The 16894-nt window shown below is 48.0% G+C and overlaps 7 protein-coding genes across 7 annotated transcripts; 2 read left to right on the top strand and 5 right to left on the bottom strand.

The window, feature by feature from the left end:
- Positions 1–468: 468 nt before the first annotated feature.
- Positions 469–1242, bottom strand: I303_108513 (uncharacterized protein; the record flags this gene model as incomplete). The annotated part of the gene is made up of 1 exon (XM_018410437.1): positions 469–1242. The coding sequence occupies one exon, from the start codon at positions 1240–1242 to the stop codon at positions 469–471; it is 774 nt and encodes a 257-aa protein (XP_018260246.1).
- Positions 1243–2338: 1096 nt separating this feature from the next.
- On the bottom strand, positions 2339–2884 carry I303_108512 (mitochondrial 37S ribosomal mS33 domain-containing protein; the record flags this gene model as incomplete). The annotated part of the gene is made up of 2 exons (XM_018410438.1): positions 2339–2373; positions 2437–2884. 2 exons carry the CDS (start codon positions 2882–2884, stop codon positions 2339–2341), a joined length of 483 nt encoding a protein of 160 aa, XP_018260247.1.
- A 597-nt stretch (positions 2885–3481) lies between these two features.
- On the top strand, positions 3482–6801 carry I303_108511 (uncharacterized protein; the record flags this gene model as incomplete). Its single annotated transcript, XM_018410439.1, has 3 exons — positions 3482–6074; positions 6150–6291; positions 6372–6801. 3 exons carry the CDS (start codon positions 3482–3484, stop codon positions 6799–6801), a joined length of 3165 nt encoding a protein of 1054 aa, XP_018260248.1.
- A 1421-nt stretch (positions 6802–8222) lies between these two features.
- Positions 8223–9138, bottom strand: I303_108510 (uncharacterized protein; the record flags this gene model as incomplete). Its single annotated transcript, XM_018410440.1, has 3 exons — positions 8223–8553; positions 8800–8915; positions 8995–9138. 3 exons carry the CDS (start codon positions 9136–9138, stop codon positions 8223–8225), a joined length of 591 nt encoding a protein of 196 aa, XP_018260249.1.
- A 1376-nt stretch (positions 9139–10514) lies between these two features.
- I303_108509 (uncharacterized protein) lies at positions 10515–12696 on the bottom strand (the record flags this gene model as incomplete). The annotated part of the gene is made up of 11 exons (XM_018410441.1): positions 10515–10601; positions 10700–10957; positions 11026–11107; positions 11176–11298; positions 11363–11444; positions 11506–11613; positions 11676–11763; positions 11820–11996; positions 12071–12135; positions 12218–12486; positions 12605–12696. The coding sequence occupies 11 exons, from the start codon at positions 12694–12696 to the stop codon at positions 10515–10517; spliced, it is 1431 nt and encodes a 476-aa protein (XP_018260250.1).
- Positions 12697–13115: 419 nt separating this feature from the next.
- Positions 13116–13820, top strand: I303_108508 (uncharacterized protein; the record flags this gene model as incomplete). Its single annotated transcript, XM_018410442.1, has 1 exon — positions 13116–13820. One exon carries the CDS (start codon positions 13116–13118, stop codon positions 13818–13820), a length of 705 nt encoding a protein of 234 aa, XP_018260251.1.
- A 143-nt stretch (positions 13821–13963) lies between these two features.
- Positions 13964–16613, bottom strand: I303_108507 (uncharacterized protein; the record flags this gene model as incomplete). The annotated part of the gene is made up of 5 exons (XM_018410443.2): positions 13964–14005; positions 14096–14529; positions 14643–15246; positions 15368–16240; positions 16350–16613. 5 exons carry the CDS (start codon positions 16611–16613, stop codon positions 13964–13966), a joined length of 2217 nt encoding a protein of 738 aa, XP_018260252.2.
- Between the last annotated feature and the right edge of the window lie 281 nt (positions 16614–16894).

Below are 16894 nucleotides of genomic sequence, written 5' to 3'. Positions count from 1 at the left end.
TGCGCATAATGGCGAGCTAAGCTGGTAATTTATAGCATTCAGCAGACTATGCTTTCTGCTGAGATCAAGGTGATACTCATCATCGATAGCCCTCCCTTGTTCCTAAAGTCATCGTGATGTATAAAGGTGATGTGAATTCGCCAGCATTTCGTCATCATCAGAAGCCGGTCCGCTTCAATCCTTTCAACTGCAGTGTAGAAAGGATGGTCCAGGCTTTTGCATGATTTCATCCCCTCCTGGGCTGTGCCAGAATTCAAATTGTAAAAGCGGCAGCTAGACCCCCTCTGTGTCCTTTCATACATGTCCTTAGGAACCAAGTGGCTCATCAGGCCTATCACTGACTACCTCTTCAGAACCATACGACTAGATGAAAGATTGTGCTGTAGTATCACATCCCGCCTCTCAAGAAGTCTATGATCCGAAACGATGTAAAAGACCATTGAAGCGCAAGATCCCTCTGGATCACTTCTACCAGCCCGTCACCTGGCCTTGAAGAGATATGTTCGAGTCCATCAACAGCTTGATTGTGGCAGTCCCGAAGATTGTATCCAGCTCACCGTTGACCACTGATTCTTGGTCTTTGTATTCAGGCAGCATTTCAGCCGAATTGGAGACATATGTGACTTCGAGATGTCTACTGACATCCTCGCCCTTGTTCACGAAAGTCCCAACATGGTCATCGTCATCGTCATCGTCAGGCAATGTCAGCTCGACTTGTAAATCCTTTTGTTCTGGGTCTTGTATCATTCCAAGGCTTTCCACAGCCCAAGTCGGATCTGTGGGTCTACAAGACACCATATAACTCTTCACCCGATTCAAAGCATCTTTCTTGATCAGGACTTTGAAGAGCCTATCTGGATCCGTGACGATTTCCGGTTCTTCAGAATAATCCACCTGATCTGGATGTTCAGGAACGAATAATTCCGAGCGATCGGTGACTGTACATCTACCTTTACCTCTCCAAGATTGTGTGGACGTGTATAAGTTGCCGGTGAGTGAGTATGGCGCACGAGTGTGGGTCATAGATGATTCTAACCATCTTTGAGTTCTGTTCTTCTGCTCCACATTTGTCGGATCCTCGTCAGCAGGGTCGGTATTTTCGATTATCATCGTAAAGCGGGAGCTGATTGGTGGTAAAGATGTATAGGGAACGGGATTGCCGGTTCTACCGTCTAGGGCAGTGAGTCCGACTGTCATTGAGTTGGCTTCTCCATCGAGCGGCTCGATGTGTGAGAACGGCATCGCATAGAAAATTCCTAGACTTGGACGATCTGGTAAAGGCGTTCATACGATAACTTAGACCCTTTAGAATGACTAGAGCTGTTTCAAGCTTGCTCTTACATTAGCCTACTGCACAAATAAAGATTTTATGCAGTACTGTCCGGTGGACTCCCTGTACGAGAGGTGATCGCGTCAATGTTAAAGGACGAAGAAGCTGCGAATACCAGAAGTTTGGCCTCCTTTCTGCTTGTCTATGACAGAGTAGCAATCCGCACCACACCTTCTGCTTCCATCAAAAGAGCGTAATCGCTTGGTGCGAGTACAGTGAGAACGTTTGTGATGTCATCTCGTCTCCTCCAGATGGGGGGTGTCACGGTAATTCCGTTTCGTTCCGTTCCGCTCGCATGTCCTCTTTTGAGTTGGGTTTGACCCCAGGAATACAATGCCTCGTAGACTTTCGTGATGAGGTTAAACGAAGTGAGTTTTGATCTAGGCTAAAGAGCTTGGGAGCCAAGATGTGTGCTGTGAAGAGAAAATGTACGAGAGTAAAGCAACGGCGAATGGTAAAGACCAGCTTCCAATAGGGGGTTTTTATGCTTCACATTGATATATGTCCGGGCGATATTCAGACAGACGTCCCTCCTTTGGTACATTTCTGGTCAAAGGATAGGATAGGAAACGCACAGTCCTCTCCTTTGTATCTGTAGACAAGACGAGAAGGTCAACTAGTCAACTATGATGCTGCATGATTATCAGCTGGGGACATGGCATAGTCAGTATGAATAGATCGCGCAGCATCTTTTCGCTTTCACGGTGACATACCTGGTCTCGATACTCGATAGTGAGTTGGTCAATAAGACGCGCGACTTCTTGTTAGCAAGGTCATCGATTTTTGATCAGCTCATTTGCAGAGTGCCTTGTCGCAATGCCGATTGGACGAGTGGATCAAGTAAGACAATATCAGCATAAGTGAGGCCTCTGTTGCATATGATTGCTTAAGCATGTGATGTGGTCGTCTACTGCTAAAACAAGGTATATGTCAGTTCCCGAAAGTCGTGTCGATATGGGAACGCTCCAGCTTACATATTACAAACGAAATGATTTATTGGACAGCGTACTATTTCTTCTTCATCTGGGATCTTCGTCCTTGTCCTGAACGTGGTTGATATACTCAGCCGTATGATCTAGCAGGCGCGAAGCAGTGGATCGGCTTACCCTTCTTAGGAGGACCTTTACCAGCCGTCTTCCTCGCTCGAACCCTTTCTGCACGGCGCACCTCTACTCCATCGGCTAACCAACCTAATCCTCGTTTTCTTGACACTTCCTCGAATCCTTCATCTACGAGCTCACTATTCCTCAGCATGTTTCCTTCATTCTTCCAAACTACATTCTCCATTATCACTTTGCCCGATATCGGTGTGGTGAGTTGTTCAGGTAATTTCGCGCCTTCCCATCCCGCGAACGGATTCGAAGGATGTGTTCGATTCAGCGCTGATATCAATGGGAATGGGTTTGTCAGTTGAGGGTAATATGATGCTATCGATGGACCTCGCAGACGACGTCGAAGGTACTTCGTACCCATTCGCGAAGATGTTGGATTCGATAGCGTTTGAAATATTGGTGAACGTAAGGATGAGAGCAGATTGTGGAGATTCGGGGCCATCTTGCCGCGTTGTCTAGCAATTTCGCAGGAGTAAGAATGCTGGGAATGTGTTGCGGCGTCGATGGGCTAGATGTATGTATGACTGCGATGTTTGGAGGACTCCTTCCATGAGTGCTTAAATGCTCAAGTGGACGACTGGGAATCCTCGACTTCTGGTTTCGAACGAGATCCGAAATCGTCTTGGTGATAACGAGTTATCCACGTGGAGTGAGGGCATGGTAAAGCGCTGAACGCCACATCACTGTGTCGATCAACAACGGGGACTAATGCGCGGGTTCCTTTGAATCGATCAGCAAACCCCCACGTGTTTGTTTTGATGGATTTTCCGAATATCTGATGAAGATTGCGCCATCGGTAAAATGTGCCCCACGATTATCTGGAATTATTTGGACCCTGAGCACATCACCATCAATCAAAAATAAAATCGGAATATCGGCTCGACTTTTTACATTACTGGGATCCAAGCAGCCAGTCAAAACATCATTATATAACATACACTCTCTTCGCTCTTTTCCTCCTCTTCGCCTCGATAAAAGCTCAGTTCGAGCGACTGATATCTCCCCCCCCCCCTCACGTCGCCCCAATTTTCTGCTCATCATGGCTCCCGTTGTCCTCACCTCTTCCCTCACCTCGGCTCCTGGTGTGCCAGCCGGTAAATCCCAGATCGCCACCATGAAAGCCGATGCTGGACTCAACCTCGACGCCGACGGATCTTCGACCCCTTACTCCTCATCCTCGACTGCCGTATCGGAGGATGGCGGCAAATCACCAGACGCTAAATCGATACAAAAAGCCTTGGTAGATGCTTCCTTGCCAGACGCTTCCCCTTCGCCAACTGATTCAGGTTATTACTCCCACCTCCTCGCTTCCTCTTTACCTACCATCCACACCAAATCGGGCTCGACAGTCTTTGCTTCCGGTGTCGAGGTCCTTGAGGCTTTTGCTGTCAAGCACTCCGAGTCGGTCTGGGTCTATGATGATGCCATTCAAGTTGGTTTCGGCGCTAGATTGTCTGAGTTGGCAGGAAACAAAGTTCACGAATTGCAAACCCGTGAGGGCGCTGGATTGGAATTAGCGGGTTACTCTACCAAGTCTTCCGGCAGGTTCTCGGTTTTCGCCTCCGTGAAGACTCTGCCTCACCTCTTGCCATCTCTCGAACGAATCAACGGAGACGTCGTTATCCACCTTTCCACCACTACGATCGACGAAAACTTGGAATTCACCGATGGACTCTACTCAGCTGGTGTCTTGAAAGATCTTCTTTCAGTTCCCGAAGGCTGGGAAGTAGTCTTTTCCTCATCCGGGACAGGTCTTTTGGAGACCACGGCCAAGTTATACGGATCCGAAGCTAGAAAAGTTATCCATGTCGTCTCGTCCACCCTTGACAGCAGAGAAGCCACCTCGTACACTTTCCCTTCGCCGTCCGATGCTCCTATCCCATCGACCAAGTCATTCGATCTTGCCGCATCGCAGATCTATGTCGTTCCCGTTGGCAAACTCGCTCGGTCTATCTACCAGAACTTGCCCGCTGGATCCACCTTGTTCGAGTTCAAGACGCTCTCGCCATCATCTGAGGAGGTCTACAACGCTCTTACATCTGCCGAAGGTGCTGAAAGAAAGACAGTCTCCGTTCTAGGTGGCTCCAAAGCCGATGCCGAAGCACTCAAGGCGCTCACTTTATCGGCGCTATACTCGGCTTCCGGGTCAAGCAAATCTGTCTTGCCTACTGTCAAATCAGTTGTTGCCTCCACTTACACCGATGTCGTCACTGCCAAGGAAGCATCAGTACCCGGAAAGGTCATCTCGTTCTTCACCTCTCCTCTTTCGCCCCTCCCTCAATTGCTTTCTCACTTGTTCCTGTCATCGCCATCGCTCGAAACTCGACTGGCGCAATTTGGTTCTTCCGCTGCTCGAGGTGTGAAATCGGTACTTTCCCTTGCTCCATCCGGTGCCGCCAACCAAAATTTAGCAGTTGACCAAGCTTCCGATGTCACTTGGATCAATGACGCCAATGTCATCAAGTCTACCGATGTCTTGTCGTCTGCCAAAGATGGCTCTATCGTTGTTCTCGAGCTTCCTTGGTCCGAAGAGGAAGTCGCCGTCAAGCTTTCCCGATCTGAGATCTTGACTATCAAGTCCAAGAACCTCAGAGTATTCCTCCTTGACTTGTCGGCTTCCCCTGTTCTTCCCATCCAAGAACAGGTTGCTTTCCTTCTTCTTTACACCGGTACTCAAAGGCTTTCTGCTGGTGTCTGGAAGGTGCTCGACGCTTTCCACTCTCATCAGCTCAATCGAGATGACGTCGAAGTCGCCCAAGCTGCTCTTACAGAAGTCCGACCCGCTGATTGGGAAGTCCCTGAGCTTGAAGAAGGCAAGACCGAGAAGGTCAAATCCGCTTGGGAGTGGGACGCCCTTCCTGGTACCGCCGGTATTGTAGACGTTCTCGCCGACGAGAAGCCTATTAATTCCACTTGGGAACTCGCCGCCCGACACCTCTTCTTCAGAGAAGCCTTCGCCGTTCCCGATGCTAAGGTCGTTGACGCAGAGGAATCCGCCAACATACCCGGCATCAACGGTCTTAGACCTTCTATGGCCGATGAAACCTTCTTGGTAACCGTCTCAGAAAACCGAAGACTCACTCCTGCTACCTACGATAGAAACGTGTTCCACCTAGAACTCGATACTGCCGGCACAGGCTTGAAGTACGAGATTGGTGAAGCTATCGGTATCCACGGTTGGAACGATACTCAAGAAGTCCTCGATTTCTGCTCGTGGTACGGTGTTCAGCCTGATGATCTTGTCACTTTCGCCAACCCCCTCAAAGCCGGTACCAACGAGACTAGAACTATCTTCCAACTGCTTCAACAGAATGTCGATCTTTTCGGTAGACCCGGCAAAGCCTTCTACGCTGCCCTCTCCAAGACTGCCAAGGCGAAGGCCGATGCAATGGCCCTCAAGTTTATCTCCGCTCCCGAGGGTGCCGAGTTGTTCCAAAAGATGGCTGAGAAGGAGACTGTTACCTTCGCCGATGTATTGTTCAGATACAAGACTGCTCGACCTAGTATCGGTGAATTAATCGGTATGATCCCTGAGATCAAGCCTCGACACTACTCCATCGCCTCTTCTCAGAAGGCTGTGGGTGATAAGGTTGAGCTTTTGATTGTTACCGTTGATTGGACTGATTCTCATGGTAAGTCGCCTCATTCCGAACATAACATCGACACTGCCTTACTAAACTAAGCTGACTGGGTCCTTTGCAACGCAGGCTCCCCTCGATTCGGTCAATGTACCAGATACCTCGCTGCCCTTGCTCCTGGTGCCAAGGTCACCGTATCGATCAAACCATCAGTCATGAAATTACCCCCTGACAACAAACAACCCATTATCATGGCCGGTCTCGGTACTGGGTGAGTGACTTCGCGGTGATCCAATACCCTAGCAAAGTTGTATGATCAGACGCTTACAGTGAAATTTATTTCGAATATAGTGCTGCGCCTTTCAGAGCCTTTATGCAACACAGAGCATGGCAACGAACCCAAGGAATCGACGTCGGACCACTCATCTATTACTTCGGATCAAGATACAGATCGCAAGAATACTTGTACGGAGAAGAGATCGAAGCGTATATCAAATCCGGAATCATCTCTCATGCCGGTCTGGCATTCTCTCGAGACTCAGACTCGAAGACTTATATCCAACATAAGATGTCTGCCGATAAAAAGATGTTATCCAAGTTGCTCCAGGGCGAAGGATCAGACGCAGCCTACTTTTACCTCTGTGGACCTACGTGGCCTGTACCAGACGTGTTTGAGGCGTTAGTAGGCAGTTTGACGGACGATGGGATGGAGCGAAAGAGGGCTGAAGAGTACATTGAGGAGTTGAAGGAGGATGAGAGATACGTGTTGGAAGTTTACTAGATGTATGGTCTTCAGTAGAGGTAGGATGGACTGTGTTTTGGTAGATGATATCTAGATTTCTCATGACTAGTATATATGCATATCGGATAGATTTTGTCTATATCCAGTCTGGGCTTTGCGCTCAGGAGGACGAGGAGTGAATAGTGCCAATCACACAGCACCTCAATCGCGAATCAAAGCAATGTAATTTCCAGACAGCTGATGGCGCGGAGTGTGACTTGAGGCTAGGTGTATTTATTGTTCTACAGTACAAGATTCCCAAATCTCTGATGTCCGCTCTTACCGGCGTGATTAAAAGGCTCATCTAGTATTGGCCGGCTCTTGTCGAGCGAGACTTCTCGGTCCCCTTGTGATCCTCATGGAGCCTTTGCCACTCCGACTGCCAAGCAGCACTCTTGTTGCGCAGCCACTCGTATGCCGAATGATCTTTCTTGGACCGTTCATAAACCGCTAAAATCGCTCGATGCTGAGACATCAGTGTAGCTTTGGAGCTCTCGAAGGTCTTTCTGGCGTCGTTCGCAGTGGCCTTGGCATCGGCTGCGCTCGACTCGCACGTTTCAGGCTGTGCGTCATCTTGGCTGACTGTCATTGTGTAAAATCGCTCAGATGGTGGATGATCACATTGATCATTCATCACTACGCTTTTCAAGTCAATTGTGAAAAAAGAAGTAAGGGGAATCATCGTGCAGTGAATACTTTATGTGTAAACGACAGCAACGGAAATCTTCCCTTTGTTCTATTACAGTGGCAGAGGCATCGCCTTCGCATGATTCCGTGTTGATCGGACATCTCATTACCTTTTGCCAACGCTATATGAATATGGAGGGTCTCAGTAACATCTCCTTCAACGTGGAGGCATGCAGTATAGATGGGCCCGAACGATCCATACAGTAAACCTCAAAAAGTTCATGATTTTTTTGTAAGCCGCTGAAATGTCGTCCAACCAGTGATTTCCGGCCTTAACTCGTTAACTTGTTTCCGAATCCATCCTACTAAGAACTCATCCGGAATACTGCGGCATATATGGATGGACGCAATCGTTTGTAGATACATTTTGTTACCCCTTGATAAATGTATATCTCGTAAAACAGAGTGCTTGATACAAAATTCGGTCTGCTTAGAGGCTATAGCAGAGCAAACAAGCGTCTCATCACATCGAGTCTAGCCACTCGTGTCCTGCAGCCAGCCACGCCGAAACAGTCGCATCACACACATGACGCTGAATCAGATTTTGTGACAGCGGATGCCATCTGTGCGATTTAGAGGCATGCTTCGTGAGGCAACCTTATGCATACCTTGTACTTCGACGATTACCTACCGCCATATGTCCATGCCAAGCGCGTTGAATCTCGCTGTTCACCACTTGCCTGACGATATCGGCGACTGTTTCCGGTGTCCTACTGACCTACTGTCCTACTGTCCTACCACATGTCTGTACTGTAGTCTGTAGCCCAGTCCGAAGAAGGGAGACCCGCATGGTCGGCATCATACACGTATCGTGTACCAGTCTCTTGGCAAATGTCCCTTCTGGTGTAGAATGTGGTATCAACCTCAGCTAGTGTGAGACCTTCTGTGCGCGTTCCGATTCGACCATTCAAGGCTTTCGTTACCACCTCAGGCTCAATCAGCTCGTGGAACTTGATCTTCCCGTCTCGCAACGCGTTCCTCGTATCGCACCAGGCTGAATCGAACTCCAATAATCTATTCTTCCACCTACTCTTGGCGCTCTTTCTCTTCGACGCATTTTTGCCGCTATCATGAAATTCTTTACGGTAAATTCTCTCGTTTTCGGCGTAATGAGGCCATCACGTTTCTTGAGTAGCGGTCTGTGGCAGAGTGCGATCTCTAATTTCAGTAGACACAGAAGGCGTACGCGGGTAGCAGTCAGTATCGGCCAATGTCAATAAAAGTCATGTTGAGAGAAGCCACCTAAGTGAAGTATTCTCCCCCCATCAAGAGATAGGCATAATAATTCAAGATTGAACCGGAACAGCTTACTTCTCATCCTGAGATGCGGTCTCGAAGTACAAAAAAGAGTGAGCGCGCCCTTTGGCTCTGGCCAAGTTGTATTCCAAGGTCGATAATTGCCTGCTCCACTCCGCTAGTGCAGTGGCCTGCGATGCAATGACATTTTCAGATGTAAGCAAGTGCTTCAGACTTTATGACAGTGATGTTGACCTCTATGTCACCTACGTTGAGACCGCTGGGCTCAGCTTCCAGGTGCTCACCCAATTTACGGCGACAAGACAGTTCATAACCGAGAGGTCCGGCAAGTGCGCTGTCGATGCCGCTCTCCCGTTCTGTTGGGCCTCTCGCTCGAGGGACTGTCGATGACATGATGTCTATTGCCAAGTGCCTCGATTGCGGACAAGTGTGATAGCAGGATCGCCTGAAGGGTGAGAGCTTACAACTCGAGTCTGAAATTTATCGCAAATCTGCCTAGCATCGCTAAATATATACCGCGGTGATTATAGCCCGCAGATATCCATAACACAAAGCAATGACGTGCTGCATGACTAGAAGGCCTCAGGAATTGCCAACAGTGACCATGAGGCGATGCTCTGAATTGTCTTAGATGAATGGAGAGCTCACCGAGGTTGAAGGGTGTTAACCAAACGTCATCCGTCATCCTTTCAGCCAAAATGCTACATCATGCCAGAAGCAATTCGGTCTGGGGGAGAGATACGAGACATTGTGAGACCGAACTACGCCTGGGTCAGACTGGAAAGCCTCAGGACTGTGTTCAATCTTCCAGGATGGCACAGGGTCAAAGGATTGACAAGCCACACGCGAATTAGGTGTCGACGATGGGCTGCTCGATGGGTCATTCATGCGTATCGACGATAGCAAAAGTCCATTTCCATCGCCACACAGGAAGGCGCTCGTTCATCGCTGCAGAACGTCCGTGAAAGGTCTGTCGCGCCAATTCATACTGAGGTCCTGTACGGCAAACTTGGAAGCATCAACATGAGCATTCGCAAAGTCGTACTCGCTACAACTGATGGGAAATACAATTTGAAGTGGTAATTCGAGTTGAAAGATAACTGCATTGTCGAGGAGAGGTGAGCCTCTACGTATTGTGTTACATGGTCTTGTACGAGAACTTGGGGAATACTGTATACTGTACAGGGTAGCTCGCTGACCTATGCGAAGCCAAGCTACGAGACTTGTCTGAGAGGAAGGAAAGAGCTGCTAAGAAGAACTTCAGCACGATGACCCCTTGTGTCAACCTTCCGCTGTCCACCGCCCTTCGTCATGCCAGCGAGTGAGTGACGCATGGTGGAAAGTCAGGACATCACGTCATACTGTACGATGGCTGAGCCAAGGCATGACTTGCAACTTCCCGGAGCGATCAATGGCTTGGACTACTCGTTTCAGGACACTTGCTTCTTATTGGAACAGCAATCGGTCAACCATAAATCAAGTGCTTCAATCGCCAGCCTCCTTTGGAAACCGGACCCTCATGATATAATATGCAATGTACAAGACTGAATATATACTGATTACAGTGAGCAGATGCTATGGATACAACATTCTCAAGAGATGCCGCTAACAGCCGGGCAGGAGCTTTCCAGGGACTGCCGAATCTTTTTGAATTTGTGGTCCTCCGCACCATGGCTTTGGTACTGTTTCCCCCTCTCAAAGACTGAATGCTATTGATCTGTTGAAAGGCGAACTCGTTTCTCACGTCGGCGAACCAAGAGATTCCATCATCACTCGTCTCCCCTTACGATATACGGTTCTAGCTGTTGACTTCTGACGACAGTCCACCAGAAAGCCTTCCAATGCAGTATTGATCCCTACACAAGGTCATTTCGTTCCCATCAGTTCTGCACTTCTTGACTCACCATTCTTCCCGTGCTGGATGAGGGCCAAGGATCCCAAGGAAAACACTCACGTTTGATCCTTTACGCATCAAGACCAATGATAATTCCCCTTGACTGAACTCCGTATCTTCCGAAATGATAATCGTACCTCGGATCGTCTTCGCTCCAGCAGGCTTGACCACTTCTATCCGCAGTTTTTGGGCGTTCGCTCGGACGTTCTCTTGCCCTAATTCGAGCTTCATATACGCTGACAATAATTCGAAAGATTGTTGCACGTTCAGATTAAGCCAAAATCGCGTTGTTATCGTTTGTAAGGCTCCCGATTGCGTCTACCAAAGAAGTCAGTCTACCGCGAATGTTTCTCGTTTAAGAAAGTGCGAAGATTGACTGGACTCACAATGTTACCGGTCATTCTCATGAATTGCGATTCCTGCTGGTTGAATTGACTACCCCATTGACTCTCATTCTTGACTCTTTGACTAAGACAGGAACACAGACCGGTCAGCTCATTTCCCGTTCAAGCTACTTCAAGAGGATTCAGGCTTACCTCGCAACGTATGCTTGTGAAGCAGGATTGTTAAAGACAGGGTTGATGACATCCATCATGCCATTTTGGGTCATACCCAATGTCAAAGCTTCCGGTATCTGCTCTCGCCGCAGCTGACTAGGTCTGAAGGAGGGCGAGTCGTCAGCAAAGAGAGATCATCGAAGATAACGAGATACGCTGGGCTCACGTCATTGACCACCGATGTGTCTTCAAGCCCTGCATCGTTATCCGCTCATTTGGGTCGATCGTCAACATAGCCAGTAATATGGCTGATGACAAATGCGGGAGTCAGCTGAACTGCACTCTCGATTTCAGACCAGCTGGACCTACATTTGGCTTGACCTGTTATGCGATCCCAAGGTGGATATTGCAGTAGCTCTCCGGTCTTATACGCGCAAAATTCCGGTGAAGCGTCCGATGGCTCATCCCAAGGTGTATCTGAGGGTCGTTGTCAGCCGAAATCTTCGTACACAGATTGTTGACAGCCGTCATTTACTCACTTCCAACAAGCAGAGTGTACAGTACTACACCCATTCCCCATATGTCGACCGGCTCGGCCGCATAGCCCTGCCCAGCCGGATTTCCCAACTACACCATCAAAAAGTATCATCGTGTGTTTGTATGTAAGTGATAAGCTGACTCACCTCTGGAGCCACATAAGGCAAACTACCACATCTTCCGCTCAGTAATCGTGTCTTGCCTTTATGCCTGAATACAGCACACAACCCGAAATCCGATATCTTCAGATTCCCATTTGCAGCCAAAAGCAGGTTTTCAGGCTTCAGATCTCGATGAGCAATTCCCTTCTCATGTATGAATTCCTGTTTTTTCGAGAACAGAAGTATCAGCTGAGTGCAGAGCTTGAACAGGCTTCAGCTGATCCGGATTCACTAACCATGCCTGAAGCCAGTTGAGCAAAGTAGAATTTAGCGAGATCTTCAGGTACACCAACGTCCGGTGCTGTCATTTGACGGATAGCGTCAGGTGCCTATCCCATGTCGTAACTTGCGCAGAGAAGGTCTCAGCAAGGGCCGAAACATACCAATCTTATCGAACAGATCTCCCCCAACAGCCAGCTCCAAGACCATATATAACCCTGGAACCCATCCTTTCTGCTCTTGAGTCTGATCCACCACTTCCGAATGTATGAATTGCAGTATGTAATCGTGTTTCAGAGCTTTATGCACCTGTACTTCCTTCTGCAGCTCTTTGATGTTCGGCGTTCCGTAGCCCAAGGTAGGCGATATGAAGAGGTTGACAACTTTACATGCTGCTACACTGGAATGGGCATCGTCTATCGCTCGAAATACCCTGGTGCCAGTTCAAGAGTCTCTCGTCAGCTCAGTCCTATCTGTCTGATTCATGACTGGGGTTTCTCTTTTGACAAGCTGAATCAGAGATTGGGTTCTGCAAACAGCTGAGGACTCACTTTGAAAATCCTCCGCCTCCTATTTCTTCTCCTATCCTATACCCATGGATGACGGGATATCGCAATTGACTATAATGATCGTCCAAATTCATCTTTTTCTATTTTTGCTCTTCAGCTATCCGAGCTGAACTGCTGCCTTTTGGTTTTAATGAGATAGGCAATGCAAGGTCCAAGCGAATGCAGATGAGGTAGGCAGTTTTGACGATGGTGAGGCAGGGCAATCAACCATGTGAGGTTTGAAAAAGTCGAGAAATAAGTTATCGAAATCAGATTACATCAACTGGTCAATTCGACGCGTCCCAGCAGTCTCCATCAGGCACGCTATCTTTCCATCTGTCACGTGATTACTATCAACCGAGTCGAACCGAGATAACGGATACTGGACAGGAGTAGGCTTCCTAAGCTTCGTCCTTGTAAGGAGCTCTAGAGGGTCGAGCTGCTCAAGGTATACAGACCAGTGATCAGGCTCGTCCATCAAAGTACAGGAGATCCTAAAAGAAAGACAAACAACATGTCTGCACCATGCCCAACATTTCGACCTGGGCCAAAGACAGACTCTTCATCATCGTGCTCATCGCCTGTTTCGCAATTGTGGATCTCCTTTCGACAGATAGACGCTGAACAAACTATAAATCTCCGCAAGACCGTCCTTTGGCCCAGTATCCCTCTATCCAAACAATTAGATCCTTCGTACGACCTACGAGAAAGCACGGTGCATCTAGGTGCCTTTCTTCACCTTCGATCAGCTGATGATCCATCATCATTATCAGCATCATCGTCACGGATGAGGATACCGATAACAATCAAGCCGGACTCAACGTCTGTTTTGCACGATATCGAAGAAGGGTATTTAGATGGGAATGAACCTATAGGAATAATGACTCTTACTCAACAGTCCTACTCCGGAGCCGAACTTGCATTACCGAATATAGGTACTGGGAATTGCAACAAACACATTCAATTACGCAAATTCGCTATTCTTCCTCGGCTGCAAGGACAATCCATAGGCCGTCAATTCTTACTCCACGCCATCGAATATATCAAATCAAACTATCCGGATGAAAGGATATTATGCCATTTCGATGCGCGTGTGTCGCAGAGGAAGTTTTACGAAAGATGCGGTATGAAAGTGCTGGACGAGAAGAGTTTTTGGAAGTTTGGGAGTACGGGTCAAGAACCGGGTGTGGAGTATATCAAGATGGGTAATATAGTATAATGTAATATAATAGCATGATAGCCTGACGAATTATCCTGCAAGAGTAGCTGGACATCGAGCATATCATTGTTGTAGCGAATCCGACAATATATCTTGCTTTGACGATCATTCACACTTAAAAATGCATCATGCTAGCACAACAATCAGAAATCCATGATTTCCATAATCTCCTCATCGCCTTCGTACTATCACAATCGTATCAGATCAGCACATTGTCGTCATCATAGATCCTGATCCATCAGATCTAGGCGAAAGAAGAGTGGAGCAAAACTCACATCGAAAATGATCAACCGCTCACTATCCAAAACAACAGTCTGCACCAACCCCTCTACCTTCTTCTCACTGAACATGAACGGCAGCTCCCTGCCCGTCCTGATCTCGGATAACAAGGGCGACTTCTTCTTCAAGACAGTCTCTTCAGTTATAAGCGTAATCCCATCTTTTTCGCCATCATACTTCGTGTCCTCCACTAGACACCCTGGAGATTTCGGCGAGTTGGAGCTCGAAGTGGATAAACCAAACATCAATCGCTTGACTATTCCTCTAGGTGATTGAGGTTCATGTCCCACAAATCCGATATTCTTTCTCATGTACAATTCCCGTCGCACTCGCAGCGGATCGAAATCGTATAATCGTATCGAAGTCGATGTATCGAACTCGTGTGGATAGGGCGAGACGTATCTCGATCCGTAGACATAACACACCCAAGCTGAGGCAATTATAATTAGCCTCCGAACGCAGACTCCCTCAGTTCAGAGATCATTCAATACTGTCAAAGCAGTCGATTGAAAATGAGAAGGAGAAATGCAAAACAACACTCACATGGCTCAGGCTCGTCTGGCCCAATCAACCTGACTTTGGGCGCGATAGACTCCCACTTGATGACCGGTGCTGGACGTGGGAAAGCCTGCAGTAAAAGCGGGCTCGTCGGCGCAGGTAAATACGCAGCAAACGTCTTTTTCTGAGCGAAAAGGACGTAATGCGGTTTATTCCCATTCTGTAATGGCTGACAATAAAACTCTACAATCACAATCCCACTCTCTGGATCGGGAACAAATTGCTGTATGCCCTCTGAAGGGTATTGAGGGAATGTGTGTCGAGGTGGAGGATCGGTACGTATCGTTAATCTCGGTGGTGGTAGGTCTTCCTCTAGATCAACTTCGAATTCAGGTAGATCGATGATTGCGATTTCAGTCGGTGTATGTGCAGGAGGGATAGCTTCTCCTTCTTTAGGCTGAGTCGAAGAGAATGGCGGGAAGGCATAGATGTGTAGATGGTGAGAGAATAGCAGATCACGAGGATTCGCCAAGTCGTCTTGGATCAGTGAATTGGGTTGAAGGCGCGTGCGGACGGTGGGGATCAGGAAAGATGTGGGTGTCAGTAAGATGAAGGACTCAAAGGTTGCTACTGCCGATGGCTTGAGGGTCTATTGAAAAACCGAGATCAGCCGAATTTTTCACACGCATACACCGAAATACCATTGCTTCCCAGCGTCATGCAGGCTACATGGGCGATAACGTGAGAGTGAAAGGGGACTTTTAACTCACAACAGCCATCCGTCCTGTCGTCCATTGCCATCCGACCAAATGATCTTTCGCGCCCCCATTGTTGTTTCTCAGGATATACAGCCCATCATCGCAGATCTGGAACCCCAAGGACGAGATTCTCGTCTGAAGCGTCACTGGCCAATCTAAAACATGTTTCGCAGCTTTAGGATGAGGTTGGAATGTCGACAACGTCAATAAATGTATATGTAAAGAATATTGTCGATGAGATGGATGACGGACTTCCGCAACCACGAACAAGTCTTGTCCCGGATCGACGGCGAAATCTTGCATCTCGAAATCGAATTTGTGTGTTTTACGTATATCGTTGACCAGTTGATCTTCATCAAAGTACTCATCTGCGTCGGTATCTGCGTTCTCGCTGGAATCCTCTGCCTTCTTCGCGGAATGCTTCCCCATCTGTGAAGTGGGTTGATTAATATATGAGGACGGCTTGTCCTCGATGACAGATTGATCTTCTTCTTCAGACTCCGTTCGCCCGCTCACATCTTCCCACTCGTTGCCTTTGGCAAGCTCATACACAGCTACCTCCCTCCCGATCGCTCGTCCGAGTCGGAGGGGATCATCAGGTGGCGGTACATTCCTCAATAATACTCCTTCCAAATACTCATACAACCGTCCTTCAGCCTCTCGGAATTTCGCTGAGTTCTTCGACTTCGCTTCGAAATTCCTGAATCCGCTTAAACGGTCTCGTAGTGTGCTAAGCAGCTGGGCTTTTGAGGGTGGGATCTGATTCGCATTTCTGTTGGACGGTAGTAAGGCATAAGGATTCAGTCGGAGGGAATTGCATTGGAGAGTATATGATAGTGAGATTGGTACGGATGTATTGAGTAAGTCGTTTAGCCGTTTACATACCTGGATGAATGGGTGCGCACAGATACCACAATCAGCATCGTTCCTATGATCTCGGGAAGAGCTGGGCAGGCATGTGTATTGATGTGAATACACGATATGAAGTGCTTACCCTAAAACACCTGCTAAGAGTCATCCGGTCTAACCCAATAAATACCCTCTCAAGCAATTCATCAGGTAAAGCGAACAGCCAATTCACGCCGTTCTTATCTGGGATCTCGTATTTCGGCGGGACCTTGTTCGGCGGGAAATACGTCGAGGCAGTCGCAGAATATGTCGAAGTTGTAGATGTTGACGAGGAGGATGGCGAGAGAGAAGACGAAGGTGATTCTTTGAATGATGCTCGTCGCATTCGAAGGCGATCTAACATTGACATGTTGTATCACTAGTAGTCGTGGTAGTAGGTGCGAGCAGATGATTCGACGGAGAAAGTGCGGTTGCGATTTGCAGATGATGCGTTGTCGGACAGTGGAAAGAAGAAGGCGCTGTTAGGCGTTAAAGGTATTGCGATGGAGATGTCGTATCGAAAACGGACTCGACAGAAGATGTATGTGAGGATCAATAGGAGACGTTGAAGATGAGATGTCTGCATGTGAAGTGAAAGGATGACGCAGCAGCCAAAAATCGCATCAACCGGAGTCAATTTCAGTTCACATC

This window comes from Kwoniella dejecticola, chromosome 11 (assembly GCF_000512565.2).
Source record: "Kwoniella dejecticola CBS 10117 chromosome 11, complete sequence".
NCBI classification, from domain to species: domain Eukaryota; kingdom Fungi; phylum Basidiomycota; class Tremellomycetes; order Tremellales; family Cryptococcaceae; genus Kwoniella; species Kwoniella dejecticola.
The sequence above is the reverse complement of the archived record's forward strand: the minus strand, read 5'-3'. Positions and strand labels throughout refer to the sequence as shown.